The sequence below is a fragment of the Tinamus guttatus genome, unplaced genomic scaffold, assembly GCF_059628265.1.
Source record: "Tinamus guttatus ecotype Peru unplaced genomic scaffold, ASM5962826v1 Tinamus_guttatus_pri_ptg000509l, whole genome shotgun sequence".
In the NCBI taxonomy this organism is placed as follows: Eukaryota; Metazoa; Chordata; class Aves; order Tinamiformes; family Tinamidae; genus Tinamus; species Tinamus guttatus.
The window spans coordinates 1478015-1497455 of NW_028289043.1; the positions used below are offsets into that span (position 1 = coordinate 1478015).

At 39.2% G+C, this 19441-nt stretch overlaps 1 protein-coding gene across 1 annotated transcript; it reads left to right on the forward strand.

Annotated features, from left to right (window-relative positions):
* Positions 1-3768: 3768 nt before the first annotated feature.
* Positions 3769-9819, forward strand: STEAP1 (STEAP family member 1). Its single transcript, XM_010212222.2, has 4 exons — positions 3769-3868; positions 5688-6200; positions 7716-7880; positions 9555-9819. Exons 1-4 carry the CDS (start codon positions 3776-3778, stop codon positions 9810-9812), a joined length of 1029 nt encoding a protein of 342 aa, XP_010210524.2. The 5' UTR covers positions 3769-3775; the 3' UTR covers positions 9813-9819.
* The last annotated feature ends 9622 nt before the right edge of the window (positions 9820-19441 follow it).

Below are 19441 nucleotides of genomic sequence, written 5' to 3' on the forward strand. Positions count from 1 at the left end.
GAGCAACTATATAGAAAAAAATAAAGCTTTAACACAAGAAGGGCAATTGCTCTTTTGTCCCTTCTAAGGCAACCTCTTCGTTTTCTGACAGATGCAGTATTCAGTTACGAGACGATGTCCATTTAACATCAAGTCAGAAAGGACAAAAAGAAATATATATACATAGGATGAAAAGAGAGAGAGGAGGCGTGCTGGCCCCGTGGCACGGCTGGTGCCGGCGCCGCGCGGGGGGCTCTGCTAGCGCGGTGCGAGGGCTGGCGGCCTCCCGGGGGCAGCCGCCGGGCTCGGGCGCTGCCTGCTCGAGGAGCCGCGGCGGGAGCGAGCGCGCGGTTTGGCCGGGGCGGGGAGGAGGGGGCTGTAGCTCTTCGCCAGGGAGAAGAGCGGGGGAAGGACTGGAGTGGGAGAGGCGGCCGGGGAGGAAGAAGCTGCTGCGGGCTGAGGAGCTCGTTTCCTGGGTGGGGATTTGCCGGCAGCCGAGGGGCCCGCAGCAGCGCCGAGCTCCCCGGCTGGACAGGGCACGGCTCGGCACGGCTCGGCAGGGCTCGGCACGGCACAGAGCACGGGAGGCGCTGGCCGGGGGTGAGTGGCCGGGGCGGGTAGCGCGGCCGCGCTGCGAGCCGGGCCGCCGCGCTCAGGTGCGGGCAGGCGGCGCGGGACGGGGAGGCTCGGCCGGGTCGCTCCGCTCCGGCGGCACTAACCGGGGAGCGCCCTGGCTGGCGGCGCGGCCGCGGCGCTGGCACCCGCCGCCGGGGCTTTCCCGGCCGCCACGGGCCGGGCCGGGGCCCGCCGGGCGCCCGGGAGCCGCCGGTGCCGGCGGGCTGCCCCGCCGAGCCCGGCGACGTGAGCGCCGGGACGGGGCGGCGCGGGACGGGGCTCCCCCGGGCGCGGGATTCCCTGGACCACGGGGCCTCCCCGCTCCCCAAGCCGCTCCCGGTCCCGGTCCGGGTCCCGGGCAGGTAATCGCAGTGCCCCGGCGCACTCTGACCGCGGGCAGGCACCAATCCGCACTCCCCTGCGCCCAATTTGCCCGTTTTCTATTAGGTTTTCCGCAGAGTTCAGCATTTATTTTTTATTTTTAAGAGCTGGATAAGCAGAGGAGCAGGGAGAGTGACTTGTGTCTGCAGTGTCTGCAGTTTCCCACACTGTACAACGGGTGCTGCCAAAGCTGCACAACTAGTCTGAAAAGTTTTGCATTGTAATTTCGCAGTGGAGCTGCTATCCCAGGCTACACATTGCTGCACTATCGCTGTCAGCTCTACTCTCTCTATGGAGCCTCAGGGCTTCTGAAATCCTTGCTGAGGAAACTCTCTCATTGACTTCAGGAGGTGTTTTCCCAGAGCAAATCCTTTGGTTCCCGGTCACCACAGTGGTACAAGGAGGTAGTTTCTTTCTTACAGAAATTCAGTGACTCGCAGCATCTGAAACAGCACAACACACTCTGCTCTGCTTCGCAGGCGTAGCTGGAGCAACAGTGCCCTGCGGAGGGGCACGGCCACCGCTCTTTTCTTCTGTAACTACAGTGACTTAAAACCCAGTCAGTTTTGGTCATATGTATCTCACACAGGACTCTTAATTTATTTTTCAGATGTATTCCCAAGAGGGGAATGCTACAGATTTTTTTTTTCCCAAAAAAACCCATAGACATGGAAAAGTGGAATTATAAGGGTCTTGTATTCAGGGGTTTCCAAGGCTACTACTTTGCTATTGGGTGTATCCAAAGAAATATATTTTTTATGCAACCTCTGGATCAAGAAGTTAAGTGTACTGTTGTAGTTCAGCAGCTACATGTGTTTCCTTGCACACAGTTGCACATCTGTAACCCTTATTTCCCTGGGTGAGCACCAACATTCATTAACATCTTCCTTCCCTTTTCTCTGTCATTTTTGTCCCTTGCCCTATAAACCACTAACAATGTATTAGACAGTATTAAACATCGCTTTTTGTTTCCTGAAAGAAACATTGTTGAAACATTGTTTCCTGAAAGAACCACCAAAGCAGCTTTTAGGAGCAGCCAGCACTCCAGCTGATAGGTTTTCTTGGGGGAAAGGGTTTATATCCTGAGATTTTTACATCCTTATCAATACAAACCTTTAACTGGAGCTGAGTTCTTCATTTCTAAATTAAGAGTGGTAGCAGCATGCAAATCAGGTGAGTTAATCAGTGTTTCCACACAGAGCTTCCCAATCTAGAATATGCTTTTGGACACCCAAGTGCAGTTGCGTCCACAAAGGAGCATTAGAAGGATGCTGGAAAGCATGGAATCTGGAAAAAGCAGTTCTGAAGACACCAGGATTACTCTGTAAGCTCGTGCAGATTGTAACAATTGAAAGTTTAACTGAGATCAGTACAGAAAAATGTAAAGCAGCAAATATGTGGGCCGCAAGCTGTTTAAAATCTTTAGAAGTCATTTTATCCTGAGAGATATCCCTGATATCATGAAGCTTGTGATTAAATCACAAGGATCTGTACCTTCGTCAGCTCATGCTTTCTTGCATACAGGACATACAAACCTGTATATAAACCTGGAGGGCCACTAGTTGGCACAGCAAAGGGTTAACAGCCTGACCTTCAGAGAGCAGCTCTTGTTGACCTTACTCTGCAATACTGGGCTGAAAGGTTATGCCCAAAGGCATAACCTATGCTAGGAGGACAGAAAAAAAAAAGAGAGAGAGAGAGAGAAAAGAAACATTTAGGAAAAGAAAACTTAGATGCCAGAAATCCGGTTGCCTGGCAGAAAATAAATCCTCACACCAGAAAGCGCAAGACTGTCCGACCACCTATTCATTACAAGAGCCAGATGCAGTTTAAGGAAGAAATAGACAAGTGTCACATGTCAATACAATTTCCCCAAAGCTGCATGGATATAAAGTGACCAAAACTTAGCCATAGGATGGCTGTACTGAGAAGCTGCCTAGGCTTGATGAAGGTAGCCACAGCAAGATATATTTTGGTATGAGACCCAGAGCTTCCAGAGATGCGGGCTTAGCTCATCTTCTCACGCTGTGTGTGACAAAGTGATGCACACACAGGAACTCCATGTTGCAGGGTGCTCTTACAGTTTTTTACAGCCTTTGCAAGACTTCAGAATAGTATCCATCCTGCTCTCTTAAGATTTTAAGAGGGAAACCTCTCTCTCTCATTTTACTCTTTTCTTTTTTGTTTTCTATTTTATTCTGTTTGTCTTTTTTTTTTCCTCTGTCTGCTGCTTTCTCTAGGCCTTTCAGAACTTAGAACCAATTTTGCTGCATCTTGTGATTTATAAACAATGACTATTGGCAGTGCAACTTGGAACAGAGTGAATGAAGCTGCAACTGGAGTTTTCTGAGAGTCTCAAAGGGCAGAAACATTTCTAAAGACAGACTGATTATTCAGTAGACTGACATTAAAGTCTAGTTCCTTGCCATGGTAGACACAAGTTCGTGAAAGGCTTTAATGAAATAATGAAAATCCACCTTCACAATATTTTACCTGCCATTTTATTGAAAAGTCTCAAATTCTACCACTGATCTGGACACTTAGCTTAAATACCGTTTTCTTTATCAATGATTTTGTTTGGTTGATTCACATGCTGTCTTCATCCCAGCTTTACTTGGGAAAAACCTCTGAGCTCTTGTGCTGTCTTCTCCGAGGACAGCCTTTCTGTTCCCCAGAACAGAAACTTCTATGACAAACGGGTGGAGGAGGGGAAACAAAATATTCTGAGGGAAAATAGTTCCAGTAGTGCATTTCAAAACCTGATTTACATCCTGTGTTTGTTTTGCAGGGAGTTTCCGCAATGGAGAAGAGGGAAGGTGATAATTGTACTATTGATCTGAACACAGTTCAAAGCATCAAGCCAAGAAGAAATACAGGAAATCTTAGCAACTTGGTAATGCTTCTGTAAAAAGCAGATCATATATCATGCAGAATATTGCTGTCTTTCATTCATTTTTGTACAGAAAAAAAAGCTTTTTCCTAACACTGGCATATTATCAATACTTCTTAAGTCTTGTCACAATATTGACAGAGAGAGAAAGAAAGATAAGGAACAGTCCATTCTAATCACAGTCCCTGCTAAAAAAAAGTACACAAAGTTTGGGCCAGTTAAAAGCTACATGAAGGATCTAGTTGCATTCTACCACTCTCCATATGTGAAGCTCCACATGATAATTTGGAATTTTTGTACAGGAACACTAATTTTATCTTTACAGGAATCTTTCTGGAATTGCCACATCACATTTATTAAGTTTTCCACACAACACAAAAGTCCAAAAGAATGTCCTATCCAAAAGAACTTGCATTTGCAACTGCTGATGCAAAGTAGTTCTAGCAAATACTTCCTATTCTGATGTGAACTATTGCACAGATAAGAGTCTTTCTTTACAAGCTATCACTTCAAGAAAAAGGAATTCCTGGGTGAAACTGCATTCAGAGGTGAAACTCAGCGGCTATAATTTATCTCATATTCTGTCTTCAATTCATAGACCACACGCTACCTTTTTCAGGGACTAGAGCATAAGATTTTCTTAGGCTACATGTTCAGTGCTACACGGATGTGTTTTTACCATCAGATAAACATGTATTAGCTATTTAGCTATAAAATCCTAGTGAACACGATACCCCAGCAGGGTGCCAATTTACACCTTCCATACTGTGAGCAATTGTCTACAAATCTAAGAGTGGCACTCCTCCTTCTGGAGATCTAGACATGTGCCACATTGGCTTTTTAAACCTGCACCATTGCAGTGTTAGTTCAGCTAATATGTTTTGTTGTTTATGTTTTGCTGAAATATTAAAGAAATCACATATTTATTATTTAGTTTATCATTTCTCAGTTCTCCACGCGTGAACAGCTGTCTACTGCCTCAACTGAAATGTTCTCATGTTTGTATACATTTTTATTTTCTGTGTATACAGGTCATGCATCTTTTCCAGGATTTGTAACTACAGGACAATCCTTAAACGTATTTTCTTAGTATAAACAGCTTATAATATTATACTAAGATTTTGTGCTAGTTTCACTCAGAATTTTGCAAAGATCTACTGTGAAGCTAAAATCAAGTCGTGTTTGCTTTGAAGCAGAAAATTCATCTTTTTAAACTAAAGTGACTCAGTTTCACATGTTTTATTTTAAGTTAAGTGAGGAGACTGTTACATATGGGACAGAAGGAAGAAGAAAATGGAAATTAAAGCTAGAGCTGAAACATGAACGTCTGGTCCAAACGTGGTGGATCGCAAACATTACTTCTTACATCCCTATTCCCACAGTTCAGTGTCATTAAAATACCACTGGCTGAATGAAATATTACATTGTTATGTCTCTGGAGTCTCTTGCTGTGCATAGTATTTGGGTTGCATTATTAAATCTGTAGCTGAACTCCTGGAATCTATAGCAAATATCATAGGTTGCAACGGTATCTTCCCATAATGGATTCTTCTCTTGTGGTGGAGTTAACAGTCTAGAAAGAAAATCTATTTTCAACTCTTAACAGATAATGAATGGAGAATGAGAAATCTACACTTAAATTTCCTTGCTCAGCCAATGACCATGCTGCTTGAAACCAAATTTTCAAGCTACCTTCTCTTTAATAGCATGTATTTGCTTGGGTGTACAGTTTTGGTGATGTTCTGTGCAAACACCGTGGTTGTCATTGTAGTCTTTAATCTTCTTTTAAACACACTTGGAGTTTACTTTCTATCCTTTACAGAACATGGACATGCAAGTCACCAGTACAACAGAAGCAGCTGCACTTTTTAGTCTACATCAAGCACACCATTTTGGTGAGTTTGAATACTCTCCAGAACAGCACGGCAAGCAGGATCTATTCCCCAAATGGCACCTGCCGATGAAGATAGCATCTGTGATCTCAGTCTTAATGTCCATTTACACATCTCTGAGAGATGTCATATATCCTTTTATAACCAGAAAAGAAAATGTTTTCTATAAAATTCCAATTCTCGTAGTAAACAAAGTTCTACCAGTGGTTTCAATTACCCTCTTAGCAATGGTATATTTACCAGGAATATTAGCTGCTGGTTTCCAGCTGTACTTTGGCACCAAGTACAAAAGGTTTCCCCAGTGGCTGGATAGATGGATGTTGTCAAGAAAACAATTTGGACTTCTCAGTTTCTTCTTCGCTTCGATGCACGCCTGCTATAGCCTATGCTATCCCATGAGAAGATCATATAGATACAAGCTGCTGAACTGGGCATTCCAGCAGGTATGATGGGCTCATAAATGCCAGCACTTCTGCATTGAGAGAATCCTTGTTTTCTTAATCCAGGCAAATCTACATGGAGGCAAAGCTGTTTTCATAGTCTTCATTTGACTTCCAAGCAGCTTCCACAGCACCATTTAGGCTCTAGCACCTTAAAGGGATGGAGCAGGAGCTAGCTGTTAAGACATGCAATGGGAAATCAAGAGTCATCACAGCTGTACTCGTTTGCATTAAATAGGTCACTTCCTTCATTTGGGTGTTTTTCCTTACTATAAAATGTCTGTAATCATACTTGCCTCACAGGAACATTTAAGTCTTGGATGCACTGTTAGTTTAGGGTAGATTAATCCTCTCTGCACCAGTAGAATCTGTTCACAAAAATTGCTGTGTGAAATTGCTGTGTGTACCCCTTTTAGACTTCTTTGTCAAGTAATTTAGCCAGCAATGAAGGAGGGTCACAATAATTTGCATTTGCCACTGATGTGAACTCTGATGAACACTGCAAGAGTTTGGCTAATGAACTCTAACTTGTTAAAACATAGAATTTAATCATGTTTCCATGTGCAATAGTTGGCTTGCAAAGCATTCTTAAGATCTCAGATGATTAAAGAGTTCCAAGTACTCGCATGTCACCTTGAGGGCCATGAGTATTCCAGAATAAGTAACATTCCAGTATAAGGTATAAATATATAAGTATAAGGTATAAATAGCAAATGTACATTTTTATTACAGCATACAGGGTAGGATGTTATTAGCCTCTTAGGAATTCAGTAAATGGTCAAAACTAACCAGTGAAAAGTCTGCAAATCAGTTTTACTAGTAATCTGACCTGAGTGATTTACTACAAATTTCCTTAAGATTCCAGTCCTCAAGTGCAGATCAAGAAATGTTAGTGTCTGGAGCATACTACACTATGGTGGTGACTAGTAACCTCAAAATGCTGTTATAAGTTGTTGTAAATAGGAGAAACCTTGACACTATCTAATTAAATTCATAGCCTTTTCATATAGACCAGCCATTGTATTCAGCAGGGCTGAATGTACAAAGGTGTTGTTTTTGAAAAAAAAAAAAAAAAAAGTTAAATGACTGTCCTGGCACGATAACATAGAAGAATGCCTGCTGAATTAGTTCCTTAAAATAGGGCTGTTAATATATTTCCTGTTGTTATAATCTGCCAGATAAGGTATTTAGCCATAGATGGAATTTTTTCTTTTGTCAAAGAATAAGAATTCCCCTGCTGTGAAGGCAGGATAACAGGCCCTGGAACAAGTCTCCTCTGGGCCAAGACACTGATGAAATCTGTAAATTCTTCTCACTTGAAAGCCCTCCTTTTCTCTACAGATGCTGGTGGAGATCTTGCCATCAGAAAAAAAATATGTTACAATCAGGGTCATTCAAACAAGCAAACAATAATGTTCCTTGGATTATTTCTTAATGTTTGTCGTGAAAATATCTCTATTTCACAGAATCCTCTGGGTATGCCTGTCTGTTATTTTAAATGTGGTGTTCTTGTGGCAGGTCAAACAAAAGAAAGAAAATGCCTGGATTGAACATGATGTTTGGAGAATGGAGATTTATGTGTCTCTAGGAATTCTGGGACTTGCTTTACTGGCATTATTGGCAATAACATCAATTCCGTCTGTCAGTCACTCTTTGACCTGGAGAGAGTTCCACTACATTCAGGTACACATAAATATCATATGTACAGGTCATCAAACCTCGTGTGTGGACCGTATATTATCGGCTAAATTCATCAGAAGTTAAAAGTAGGAGGAATTAATGAAACCAATCTAAAAGTTTACTCACTACCTTTTGTCAGCTCCCCTGTGAGAAATGTTCATTTAATTTGTTATTTATTTGGGGAAAAAAAAAGACTGAGCATCATGTTCATAACATAAAGTAGGAAAGATAACTCCAGACCATTTTTAGCTTCTGCTTTGGTGACCAGGAGCAGTTGCCCCTTCAGGACATACTGATCAAAGATCTTTGGTGTTGAAGGCATTTTGGTCAACCTCTGAGCATTTTTTATGTTTCAGCAATGCCCTGTATCCCATTAGAGTAGGTGGTATAGGTGGACTAGGACTAGCAGAGGCTATTCCCATACAACATGGGATTCCACTAAGTAAAGAAAACTACTTCTTGCTCCTTTTGAGTCATTTTGACTGTTTGTTACTGCCTAAGCAGTAACAGACAGCAGGAAAGTTCAGGAGAAAAATCCTGCCCATTAATACATGCACAGAATTTCCACCTGCAGTGTTATCTTCATAACCCTCTTATTTTCATAAACCCCCAAAAAAAGACAAATGCTGAGCAGACATCTCTATCAAATCCAACCAGTCCTGAGTTTGCTACAGATATGTCCTTTTTATTCACCTAAGTATGTTTTGACATGAGTTCTCCTGTATCAAAAGCAATATGAATCGGGGTGGACAGGGGTGGATCTACTGACACCAATGTAGTCATAATAGAGTTATGTAAGTAAGTGGTGAATTATGTCCTTGACTGCCAAAATCTGAAAATTAAATGACATACTAACTGCCTGGCATTTGAAAACATAGCCTGAATTTGAAAAGTAGGTCTGAAATAGACATCTTCTGACAATTAATGATTTGGGATTCTGTTCACTATTTGAAATCCGTCACTTGTAAGAAGAGTTTGTCAGCCCTAGAGAGAATATAAATGGGCAGATCTAGGAAGTACTATCACGGTCTGTGATTGCTTTCAGTATTAAATTAGTATGGTGAAGAAATCCTAAAGAGTAATACTAGTAGGTTGGATTAGTTTTTTATACAAACAACTTTTATATTTGAAAATCAGATTCTGTAGATTTGACAGTTAGGACTTGGAAGGACAGTGACTTTACACTGATGATTTTTTAACAATATCAAGACCACTATATACACATGAAACTCATATTTACTGGCTCCTCTAGCATAAACTTTCCCTAATTTCTTAAGTTTGTAAATATCCTAAGCCAGATCTATCACTGTAAGTGGAAGAATGAAGGATTTCTTCTCCTATAGTTGTGCTTTTTTTTTTTTTTTTTTTTTTTGTCATATTACGAGACATGTATCTGCATGTATTTTCCTGATATCAGGAACTGATCCATTTTCTGATCTTGTGTATATCAGCTCAGTAGAAAAATGTGCTTCACCTTTCTTTGCTTATTGTGGCATAGAGGGGTATAACTAGAATCTTGAATTATAGGCCTGAGATTTAACTCCAAGCCATTGTTCCCTTTCCTTTGACTTCAGCATGTTTGTTGAGGCACTTACTGATCTCTACATTTGCTTAACAGAGTAATCTTTTGCTAAACTTGGAAAAAAATAAATAACAATGTTTTCTTTCTCTTTTCAGAGCCGGATGGGATATTCAGCTCTGCTGCTATGCACAGTTCATGCATTGGTGTTTGCTTGGGATAAGTGGGTTGATGTTAACCAGTTTATCTGGTACACACCACCTTCATTTATGGTAGCAGTTTTTCTTCCCATCCTAGTCCTGCTATGTAAATGCATACTGCTCCTCCCATGTTTTAGGAAGAGGATACAAAAGATCAGGTCTGGCTGGGAAGCTAACACACAAACCAATCAAACCAGCATAACTTCCAGACTGTAGATAAAATATGGACCTTTCTTGTCTCCTACCTGTAAATACACTTAGGTCTGTGAAATGCTCACTTGCTGGCTCTGTTTTAATATTTTGCTTGGATTTTTTTTATACTTTTCATTTCCTCTTCAGGTGTATGGGCTATTTGATATTATTTAGACCTTTGCTCAGACAGTGAAGATTCATTTTACACTTTAAACTACTAGACACTCTGATATTTGTTGTTATTTTTTTCTCTCCTGATTCTGTGTTTTTAAATCCAAGTGCTTCATCCGCTCAATCATATTTCAGTTGTAAGCAAAAGCAATCATAAATTACTGTTCCAGATGACCACAGAAAGTAAATAAATGACTACAGTGCAGAGCTCAAGAACGCTTTTGGCTTTCCACAGCCATGTTTGTCTTTTGGTTATGTCTCAGAATTATAACGAGAAAGCAACTGGGTGTTTATCCTCCTGATACACCCTGCATCCTACACGTTTCATCTGCAGAAGGGGGACCTTAGCCCATGGCCAAGACAGCAGACACATTGTGTGCCCACCAGGTATTGAACTTAAGATAATCAGGGAAATAGAATTTTAGAGACCTTTACAGCATGGACATCTTTCAAGATTTGGGTCTAGTCTAAAAACATAGTTACTAGACTCCAATCTATATTTTATAATACTTGTATCTTACAGGCTGTGTGTGTGTCTGTTTACTACACTTAAAACTATAAACCATTTCCCTCCCCACACACTTATTTTTTTTTCCCATGAATACATTCTTTTGTTTCTGATGCTGGAAATTTTCCACGCTTTTGACCTAAGCCTGCAGCCCTTGACATGTGCTAAGCTTTATTCACACAAATTGCTCCTGTGGGATAGCAGTGGGATGTTACTGCTTATTCTAGGGCCAGCACAATTATATGACTAGAAGAAAACCATAAAAAATAAACATTTGGGACTTGGCTTAGATTTGGTAGGATTTTCACGTAAAAACATTTCTGAATGCAATCACTTTTACTAAAATTTTAGTATAAGCTAATGAAACTTTATGTTGCTTTAGTCTGACTGAATATTTTAAATGAATAATGAGTTTGTTAGTATCCATTTTGAAATACATTAGGCAGTAGCTATGATTTTCACCCAAAATCAGAAACTTCTCATTGCCAGTTTTCCTGCCTAAGTTGACTAGGATAAGGAATAATGATGTCAGCTATTGCTGGGGGTATTTTAATAGTAATTGGTAATGATTCTGATATTAAAACAGAAACAAGAAAACTATGGTTGCATAAAAAGTATGTAATACATGGAGCTAATGATTCAGAGTTAATGATCCTTTTGTATCTTGGACTTTGAGCATAAATAATATACCGAGATACTATCTTTTTGTATTTTTTCCCTGATTGTGATTATTGCAACTTAAAAGTTGGTCTTGTTTTTTTGCACCTAACGTGGTAATGTATCGCTGTAGAAAATACAGCAGGGTTGTGGTGGTCTGTGTGGTCTGTGCACTATAAAACAAAGAAAATGAGTTCCCATTGTGTATAAACTCAGTAATGCATGACAAAGACAAACACTGTCTAAAACACAGAAAACCAAAACCATTGTGAATCTTAAGAAATCTAAAACAGAAAATGAAAAGTACAATTGTCAATATGTAAACATTTAAATGTCTTTAAATTAAATAAAATTAATTAGAAATAGTATTAGAGGGTAACGGTCTACCAAAAGCTTATTCAGATTATTACCTGCACTTTGTTGTCAGTAGTCATGAAAAAAACTCACTAAAATTAATTTCCAATGGAACAGGCTAAGGGAAGTGCAATGATGAAAAAAACCAATTGTCTTCCATATTGTCCATTAGCTACTCATATGGTGGGCTCAAATTTACTACTTAGGACAAAGCTGAGATTGTAAGTATTCCAAGCAACCCCTCTATGCATCCAGTGAGAAGATTAACATTTGGTTTTATTGACTTTCTTTTTGTGTATGTTCTCCAGAAACAGTTCTACTTCATCACTGAAAATTCCGAAGAACATAGTACCATCTTTAGTTTTCTTAAATTCTGGTCAAAAAGTTGGATTCATTGTTTACAGCTGGCCATAGAAGCTAATCATTTGACACAGCAAAATAAACAGCTTCAAGGGTAACCAGGTATTGTGGCACAGAGCAGAACCTGACTTGATCACTGAAGACTGAAAGGAAGTGGCACTCCTTGGAAGAAGCCATTTAAGGCTATTAGTATGGCATGTATTAAACAAAACCAAGAAACCTAACATGTGTGTACTTGTGGAGAGAAAACCATTACTGGGAATAATAATGGACTTAAAGGCTTTTCACTTCACTATCACCGTTACTAATCCTTTGCAAGTATGCTGCATGAGATGTGATCTTCACATCAGTTTACACTGGGTCAGCTAGATCCATGAGCACTGAGAAGAGATATATGGCCAGTATGATTATGAAATTAATAGGAGCTGGGAGTTATGGAACTGTGTTTTTGGTGCATGTGCCTTACTGTAGAGCAATAGGATATAGACCACTGAGTCATTTTTGAAAGTGGGACTTGGATTCCTAAGTGGCTTTGACCCTTGGAAACATCTGTGCAATTTCTCAAAATTTTTTCTCACTGAAACTATAAGATGTTGTCTTAATCTGATGTCTAATAGCAGATCCTATTGTTAGAAGACTGGCCTAAAACTCTATAGGCCTGTAAATATGGACACTTTACTGTAATAAGTGCTCCAGTCATCTGTTCTAAGACATCTTTCTCCAAGCAGAACTGTTACATATACTATTACATTTATGGTATATAAAATCAGAACAAAGCACATCACAAGCGCAAAACTTACTTAAAGAAGTGCTAGATTCAGTACTAAAAGTACTAAAGTGCATGCACATCTTTATTTTTATAGCTATTCTTAGTGCAGCAGGAAATAATTTAGATTCATCACACTTAAAGTGATTGAGAAACTGTGTCCTAACAAAGTGTTCTATTGTTCTAATCTGATCTATGCACTTGTTATACAAGGTAGTGCAAAACAGCGTAACTCCATTAATTTCAATCTCCATTAATATGGGTTGAAATCCTAGTTTAAATTATAAATAAAAAACAATTAAAAGATTGGCACATGCTATCCAAATTGACATGTAACCTCTTCGCTGGGCTGGGGATGTTAAACACACTTCAGATTTTTCTTTCTAAACTTGCTCAAATGTCTTTTATCGGCTGAAGTTCATACAGCATCTACCAGAGCTATTCCTTAAAATGACACATCCAAATATTTAAGCTTTTTTTTTTTCCTGTGCATTCTCTCAGGTAGGAGCCAGATTTTCTTTGCTATCTTTCCTCCAGAAAAAACTGTTCAATGTCAGGGCCACAATTTAAGGCCTTGTATTAAGTGTCTTCACTGCTTTGTAATTCTTAAGTAAACTACTTAACCTTTAAGTAACTCACTTCCCAACTACTGGAGCAGTAACAATTTCTAGGACATTGCAATAGTAGGTTGAAGGTCTAAAAGGCATCCGAATATAATGCAGGAGGGGTGATGTCATGTAAGGTCCATAAAAGGCTACAAAAGAAAATGCTGTTGACACTTTTTTATTTCTCCCTTTGTAATAGATGATTTAGTTCTACCATAAGCAAAATATGTGCATATCCATCTTTTAATTTATGCTTATGTAGCCATTTCAAAATTCAGTGTATATACATTACCATAATGCATAAATACAATAAATGTGACAGTTTGGGGCATTGATTTATATAACACTGATTACTTTTATTAAATTATGCATCATTAAATGCTTCAATATGTAAGTTGCCTGCCACTGTATCATTCACATCCAGGCCTGTATAAGAATAAAAAGGCACAAGAGAATCAAGCAGCACTATTGGTACGAACAACAAACTGATGTTAATGAAAGGGAGCTGCTCTCCCCACTCTGCCTGCAGTGGCCTGAAGTATCCAAAGGAAAGAACACAGGGATGTGAGAAGCAAAAAATACACTTTCCATTTTCATAGTGGAATGTATTGAAAGGAGTAGAAGCCATTTTACTGCCAGATCACATATTCTAGCAACCAGAGAAGATTTTAGGAAGGAACAGAAGGCTGAGCTAGCTGTGGAATGCTTTGGAGATAGATCCGGGATCTCTGAAGTGCTGTCCAAAGCCCAGAAATGGTGAAGGCATTGAGGAGGGGAAGGGAGAATAGGCATATTTTCATAGGAAACCATCGCTCCAGTGTGAGTGTTTTTGCAAATGCTTTGAAAAGGCTGCAAAGTGTTTCATTCATCTGTTACATGCCCTTGATGTGTTTAAGTCAGAGATACTTAAATACACCAATATGGATAATTGGAACTTTGGAAAGAGACTCTTAAATTGCTGAAGAGATTTAAGGAATCTTATGTCTGTTATGTCAGGTTTATCTGGGGTAGCCAGATTCCAGAATACTGTTCCCAAGAAGTGGTACTGACAATCAATGCCAGGAAGGTAGAGACAGGGCCATGCTGGATGCTGGGTATAAATTCCTGTTGACAACAACATTTACTGTAAGCAGCCCTTTTCCCTGGCCACTTTTTTCTATTCTCTCAAGGGCTAACACAAGTGTTTAAAGCTGTGAAGTTAATTAGACCAAGGGATTTGATTCAGTTGACAAGTAACCCAGAGAATAGAATAATTCAGACAGATCATTTCCCTGGTCTGATTCAGCTGACAGCCACACAATAAACAAGCACAAAGGTCAGAAAGAGCAGCAGCATAAAAAGGTAGTTTAACATAAGGCAGCTGAAACTGAACAGTCCTGCTGAGGTGAGGAGATTTTAAATCTGAATTTTGACCAATGGCAATAGATGCTATGTGTTCTAACATTCAGTACTCCCATTGAGAAGAATGATCTTTATCAGCAACCTCATGCTTTCTGTTGACAAGGTTATAAGTGTAAGATATTATAGCAATAATTTATATTCTTCCAAAACAACTAATTTCCTGTTTTCCAAATATGCTATCTTGCAAGTAGGTGTGGTGTTTGTGGATTAGATGGTCAAATGCAAGGTTAAGGCCCATTTCAAAGTTGGATGAAAAAAATAATTTAATGACATGTATCTATTTTTTCCTCCACCATCCAGCATTCCCGTTTTCTTCATTAAAAATTTGGTCCCATTTCCAGTATAGTATGGTCACTGAAAATACTACTTAGAATAAGATTAATTTTTTGTTCCTGCTGCTACCCATAGAGCCACACTTGAACAGTTTTCTTTACAGAGGTTTATAAGAGCTTCTAAAATTCAAAATACTCCAGCCTATTTCAGTAGCAGGAATGTTTTATTGCTTGATTTATTTGTCAGGCTCTTAGTTTTCCATGAATCAGTGAACAAAAAATGTGTTCTAGAAATTATCACCAAAACATACAAAACTGACTGACCTCAACATAACTGTGGAACTGTTTGGCTTCATTTGTAGAGAAGATGATCTCATGTCTTTTTTTTTTTTTTTCCCACTGCATCCACAGTTTCTGTTATTATCCCTTGATAACGCAAATGTTATGTTAACCTTTTTTGACCTTAAGAATATTTTTTAGTTGTTTTTCTTACAATGAGATAAAATGAGTTGGGTAAAAGAACAAAACACAAAATAAAGATGAAATGCTGAAAACATGCTGAATCCACGCCTAGAAAGTGTAATGTGCTCCAGTCACTTTGAAAAGTGTCTGTTAATGGTTGGTCACTGGCACTGATCCTCCTCAACAGAAGGCCACAATCTCTTGATCCCATCAGCCTGTTCTGCTACTGATGGCAAAATGATTTATTTCGGTAAGACCTTGGACCATGTGGCAAAATCCCGTTGAATGGGTGTAGTGTAGTTAAATTAATAGGTATGCATAACAACTTTTCAAAGATTTTCAAATGAAACTATATAAAACCAGTCAGCAAATCAAACTTTGTTTAAAAAAAAAACAGAATTAAATGCAATAAAGAGGATGCAACAGAAAATATTTTTTCTTTTTTTTTCATTTTTAATATATATTTCATCCTTGCGGTAAGAAGACACATTGGTAAAACATGCCTATGTATGTCCTTAAAGAAGTATTTTTTCCATAAACCTCAACTTCTGGGGTAAATATTTAAAAAATATTTTTAATATTTAAATAATTAAAAATATTTTAATACTAAATATTAAAATTATATATTGAATATTATTGTTTTAATATTTTAATATTAAAATATTTTATTTAAAAAATATTTTGGCGAGTGAGGAAGAGGAGAGTGTAAGGTTTTTTTTTAACTAGACAGTCAAGATTGTAATTTGAAGTCATTTGAAGTCTTGACACTTACATTAGATTGTTAGGTGTTTTCTACTGGAAAATAAATTTCTGAGTGAATACGTATTGCAGAGAGTGTACGCAATATTGGAAATACTGAGAAATGCTGGACTTTCAACAGGGAGGGCCACAAGACTTCTGTAATTTTTCCTCTGAGTCTCACATTCAGTGAGATGGCATTTCTGTCTTGTCTGTCCAACTGTACATATGGCTATACCAAGACAACTTTTGATCAGTACATTAATTGATTCAAAAATATGCTAGGTGTTTTAATGGGAAATGTATAAACGGAAGGAGGGGAAAAAAAAAAGGAAAAAAGAAATCTAAATGGAAAACAAACCGAGGCAATTGCAGGACACCTCAAGCATGTCCAGAATGGGTTAGCAGTCTAACACTTGTTTGATGGCACTCATCAATAGAAATGCTGATGGCTTCCTCTTGTCCCTTCAAACTTCGAAAGTCAGCATAGCCACAATGGTATGAAGAATCTAAATGATTTACTCTCAAATAACTAGTGACAAACAAAAGAGTAGGATGGAGAAAAGGAAGGTTAGTACTATGAAGCTATGTGAAGAGACATTAGCATGGAAGGGGAAGGAATAGAACAGTTGGATAACCCATTACTAAGTAAGTGAAAAAGTTTGCAAACAAAATGAGAGGAAAGAGTGAGTGATTGCAACAGACATTAAAAGGAAAACTGAGGTAGATGGGGAAAACAATGAGTTGAATAAAACAGCATCAAGATAGTAGGGAATACAAATTCTTATCAGGCAGATGGGTCAAACGGCAGATTAAATGACAAGAAGGAGTCTGAAGAGCTGAAAGTGAATCCTTGCAATTTCTTCAGTCCTGAAATGCCATTTGAGGCATTTCTGAGAAAATCTATTCACGTGCTGCTGAAATGTATGAAGACCAGTAAGTTTATAACTGGCTCTGTGACCTGGGGGAATCATTCTCTAAGATGTAGCCATGCAGTTTTATTACAGATAAAGAATATATTATTTCTGGATATTGCTTAACATGTTATAAAATTCTAAACAAATTGATTTATCTTGAAATGGTGTTTATATTGGAACAGACTGGGCCTGTTTTACTTCCTGGTAAACTGTACAGTATGTTATATTAAATGAAGGGAAACATTTATTTAAGACAGTGAAGCACTCTTAAGCATTATTTGCATAAAATAAGGAAACCAGTGAAGCTGAAGAATTGGATGGTGCATTTCAATATATTCATAAGAGTAATTCCTAATAAGTTATTCTTTTTTTGTAATTATTTTATCCTATTACTAGTATTTAATCCTCATCGTTTAATTCTTGCAGAGGCAAAATTCTGAGTGATACTTATGGGATTTTTGCTTAGTTATTCAGTCAAGCATGTTCTCTGCCTTTCTATAAATAGCTCAGTCTGCCTTCTCCTGGACACATCTACCCAAGAATTGTTCACTTTTTCCATTCTTTGGGATGGACTTTGTTCTACTGTGTACCCTCTGTCAGGAAAACTTGCCAAGGGAATGGCACTAAAATGCTAGCAGCTCTTTCTCCTATACCACTGCCTAGTCTGGCACATTGGATATCGCAAGACAGCAGCTCAGTCATGAAACCTTGTCTCAGGTTCCTTTAGCCCAGTCTTAACAGCCTGTGCTTGCTTAATTATTTCTAAATTCTTCCCTAAAAGCATCCCCAAGCAATTGGGCTCTTGCACCTGTCTGATATGAAGGGGACTTTATGGGAATATTTAAGAAAGCCTAGTGGTGGAAAATGTGAGTGGCAGGGAAAAGGAAGTCCATAGATTAATAGGAATGGGATAAACGTATTTACCAGGATGTTGTGAGGGCACAAGTATGAAGTGGAAAAAAACGAGAGCCTACGTAAAGTTTGAGAGACGAGAGGACTGTGCTGACTGTAGGCAATGAAAGTTGAGCTACAGAAGTTCTCAAATATGAATTGCAACTTTCTCCAATGTGAATAAAACTCTGATGTCCAAGAAAAGAACAATTAAATCTTTTCACATTTCATTTAAACACATGAACACCCATGATGTCTCAGACAACTCTGGGATTCTTGGCTCTGCATCTCAGTAAGGACACAAGGGAGGAAGGGAAGGTACATGTTAGAACTCCCTGGGACCCTGGAGGATTCCTTCCCTTGTAAAAAGTTATATACAGTTCTCTTTCCCTTGCAGCCCAAAATAAGTTCCATATCCTCTAAAGAAACCAACGTTGTACTTTGCATGGAACTTTGGGGGCAAGAGTTTCTTTGACTCACCTTGGAGTTTTCATCTCGGGGACAATGGTCTGATCATTCTCCTTGGATAGTGGTAGGAGTAGTCAATTCAGCTTTATTTTCACTGATTAGGTTTCAGGGTTCCTCTGCCTGTCATTGCTCCTCACTGGGTCTCTGTGTGCACTGTGATTAGCCTTTAGTCAAATTTAGCCTCAGAGCACAGAGAAGACCTCAAATTATGTGGAGCAGCTGCTTTGCAAGGAGAGACTAAAAAGATAAAGGCTTCAAATGGGGAGGGCAAAAGCAGAGGGAGATCTGATTGAGGTTTACAGAATAGGGAAGTCAGTGGATAAAATGAACACAGAGCTGTTTTCATTAAATCCCACACTACTGGGACTAGGGCACACTCGATTAAACTTATAAAAGATTAGTTTAAAACCAGTAAGAAAAGTGCTTCTTTATAGAGTGGGTGCAGAAGCCCTGGAGCACAATGGGCTGTGAAGACAGAGACCAAGTTCAACAAGGGATAAAGCAATTCCATGGACAACAACTCCCTAAGGAGGCACTACAGGGACTTTGCAGGCATGTACTCCGTACTACTCAAGTACATCACTAATACAGATGTGGCTTTTCAGGGAGGACACAAGATAGAGCAGCCTTGCACATTCTCTTTTGCTGCTCCTGAACACGTAAAGACGGGTTAAATGGATTATTAGTCTAACCAAGCACAGCATCTCTTATGATCCTGTGCTTCAAGAGAAAATTTCTAAGACCGATTCGCTCCTTTTAGTTTTTATGAATGGGAAACAAATATGTTGTGGTCAGCAACTTAAATCTTGAGTAAAGAGCCATTGCTTTGGTCTTAGAATAACCACTTAACTCTCAGGCTCAGAAGCAGTGCACTGACCTCAGTCCATTCCTATGGAATTAACCCAGTAAATCTTCACAGGATAGGAACAGTATTAGTATTTCATTGGTCCATAGAGATACAAGTTTTCCTCTCACATTACTAAATTGCAGCTGAATTACTGTGGTTTAATTTTCTTCTTCAGGGAATATTTCATACAGTTGGCCTGCCAGGGCCCCATTCAATTAAATAAAGTGTCCAAAATA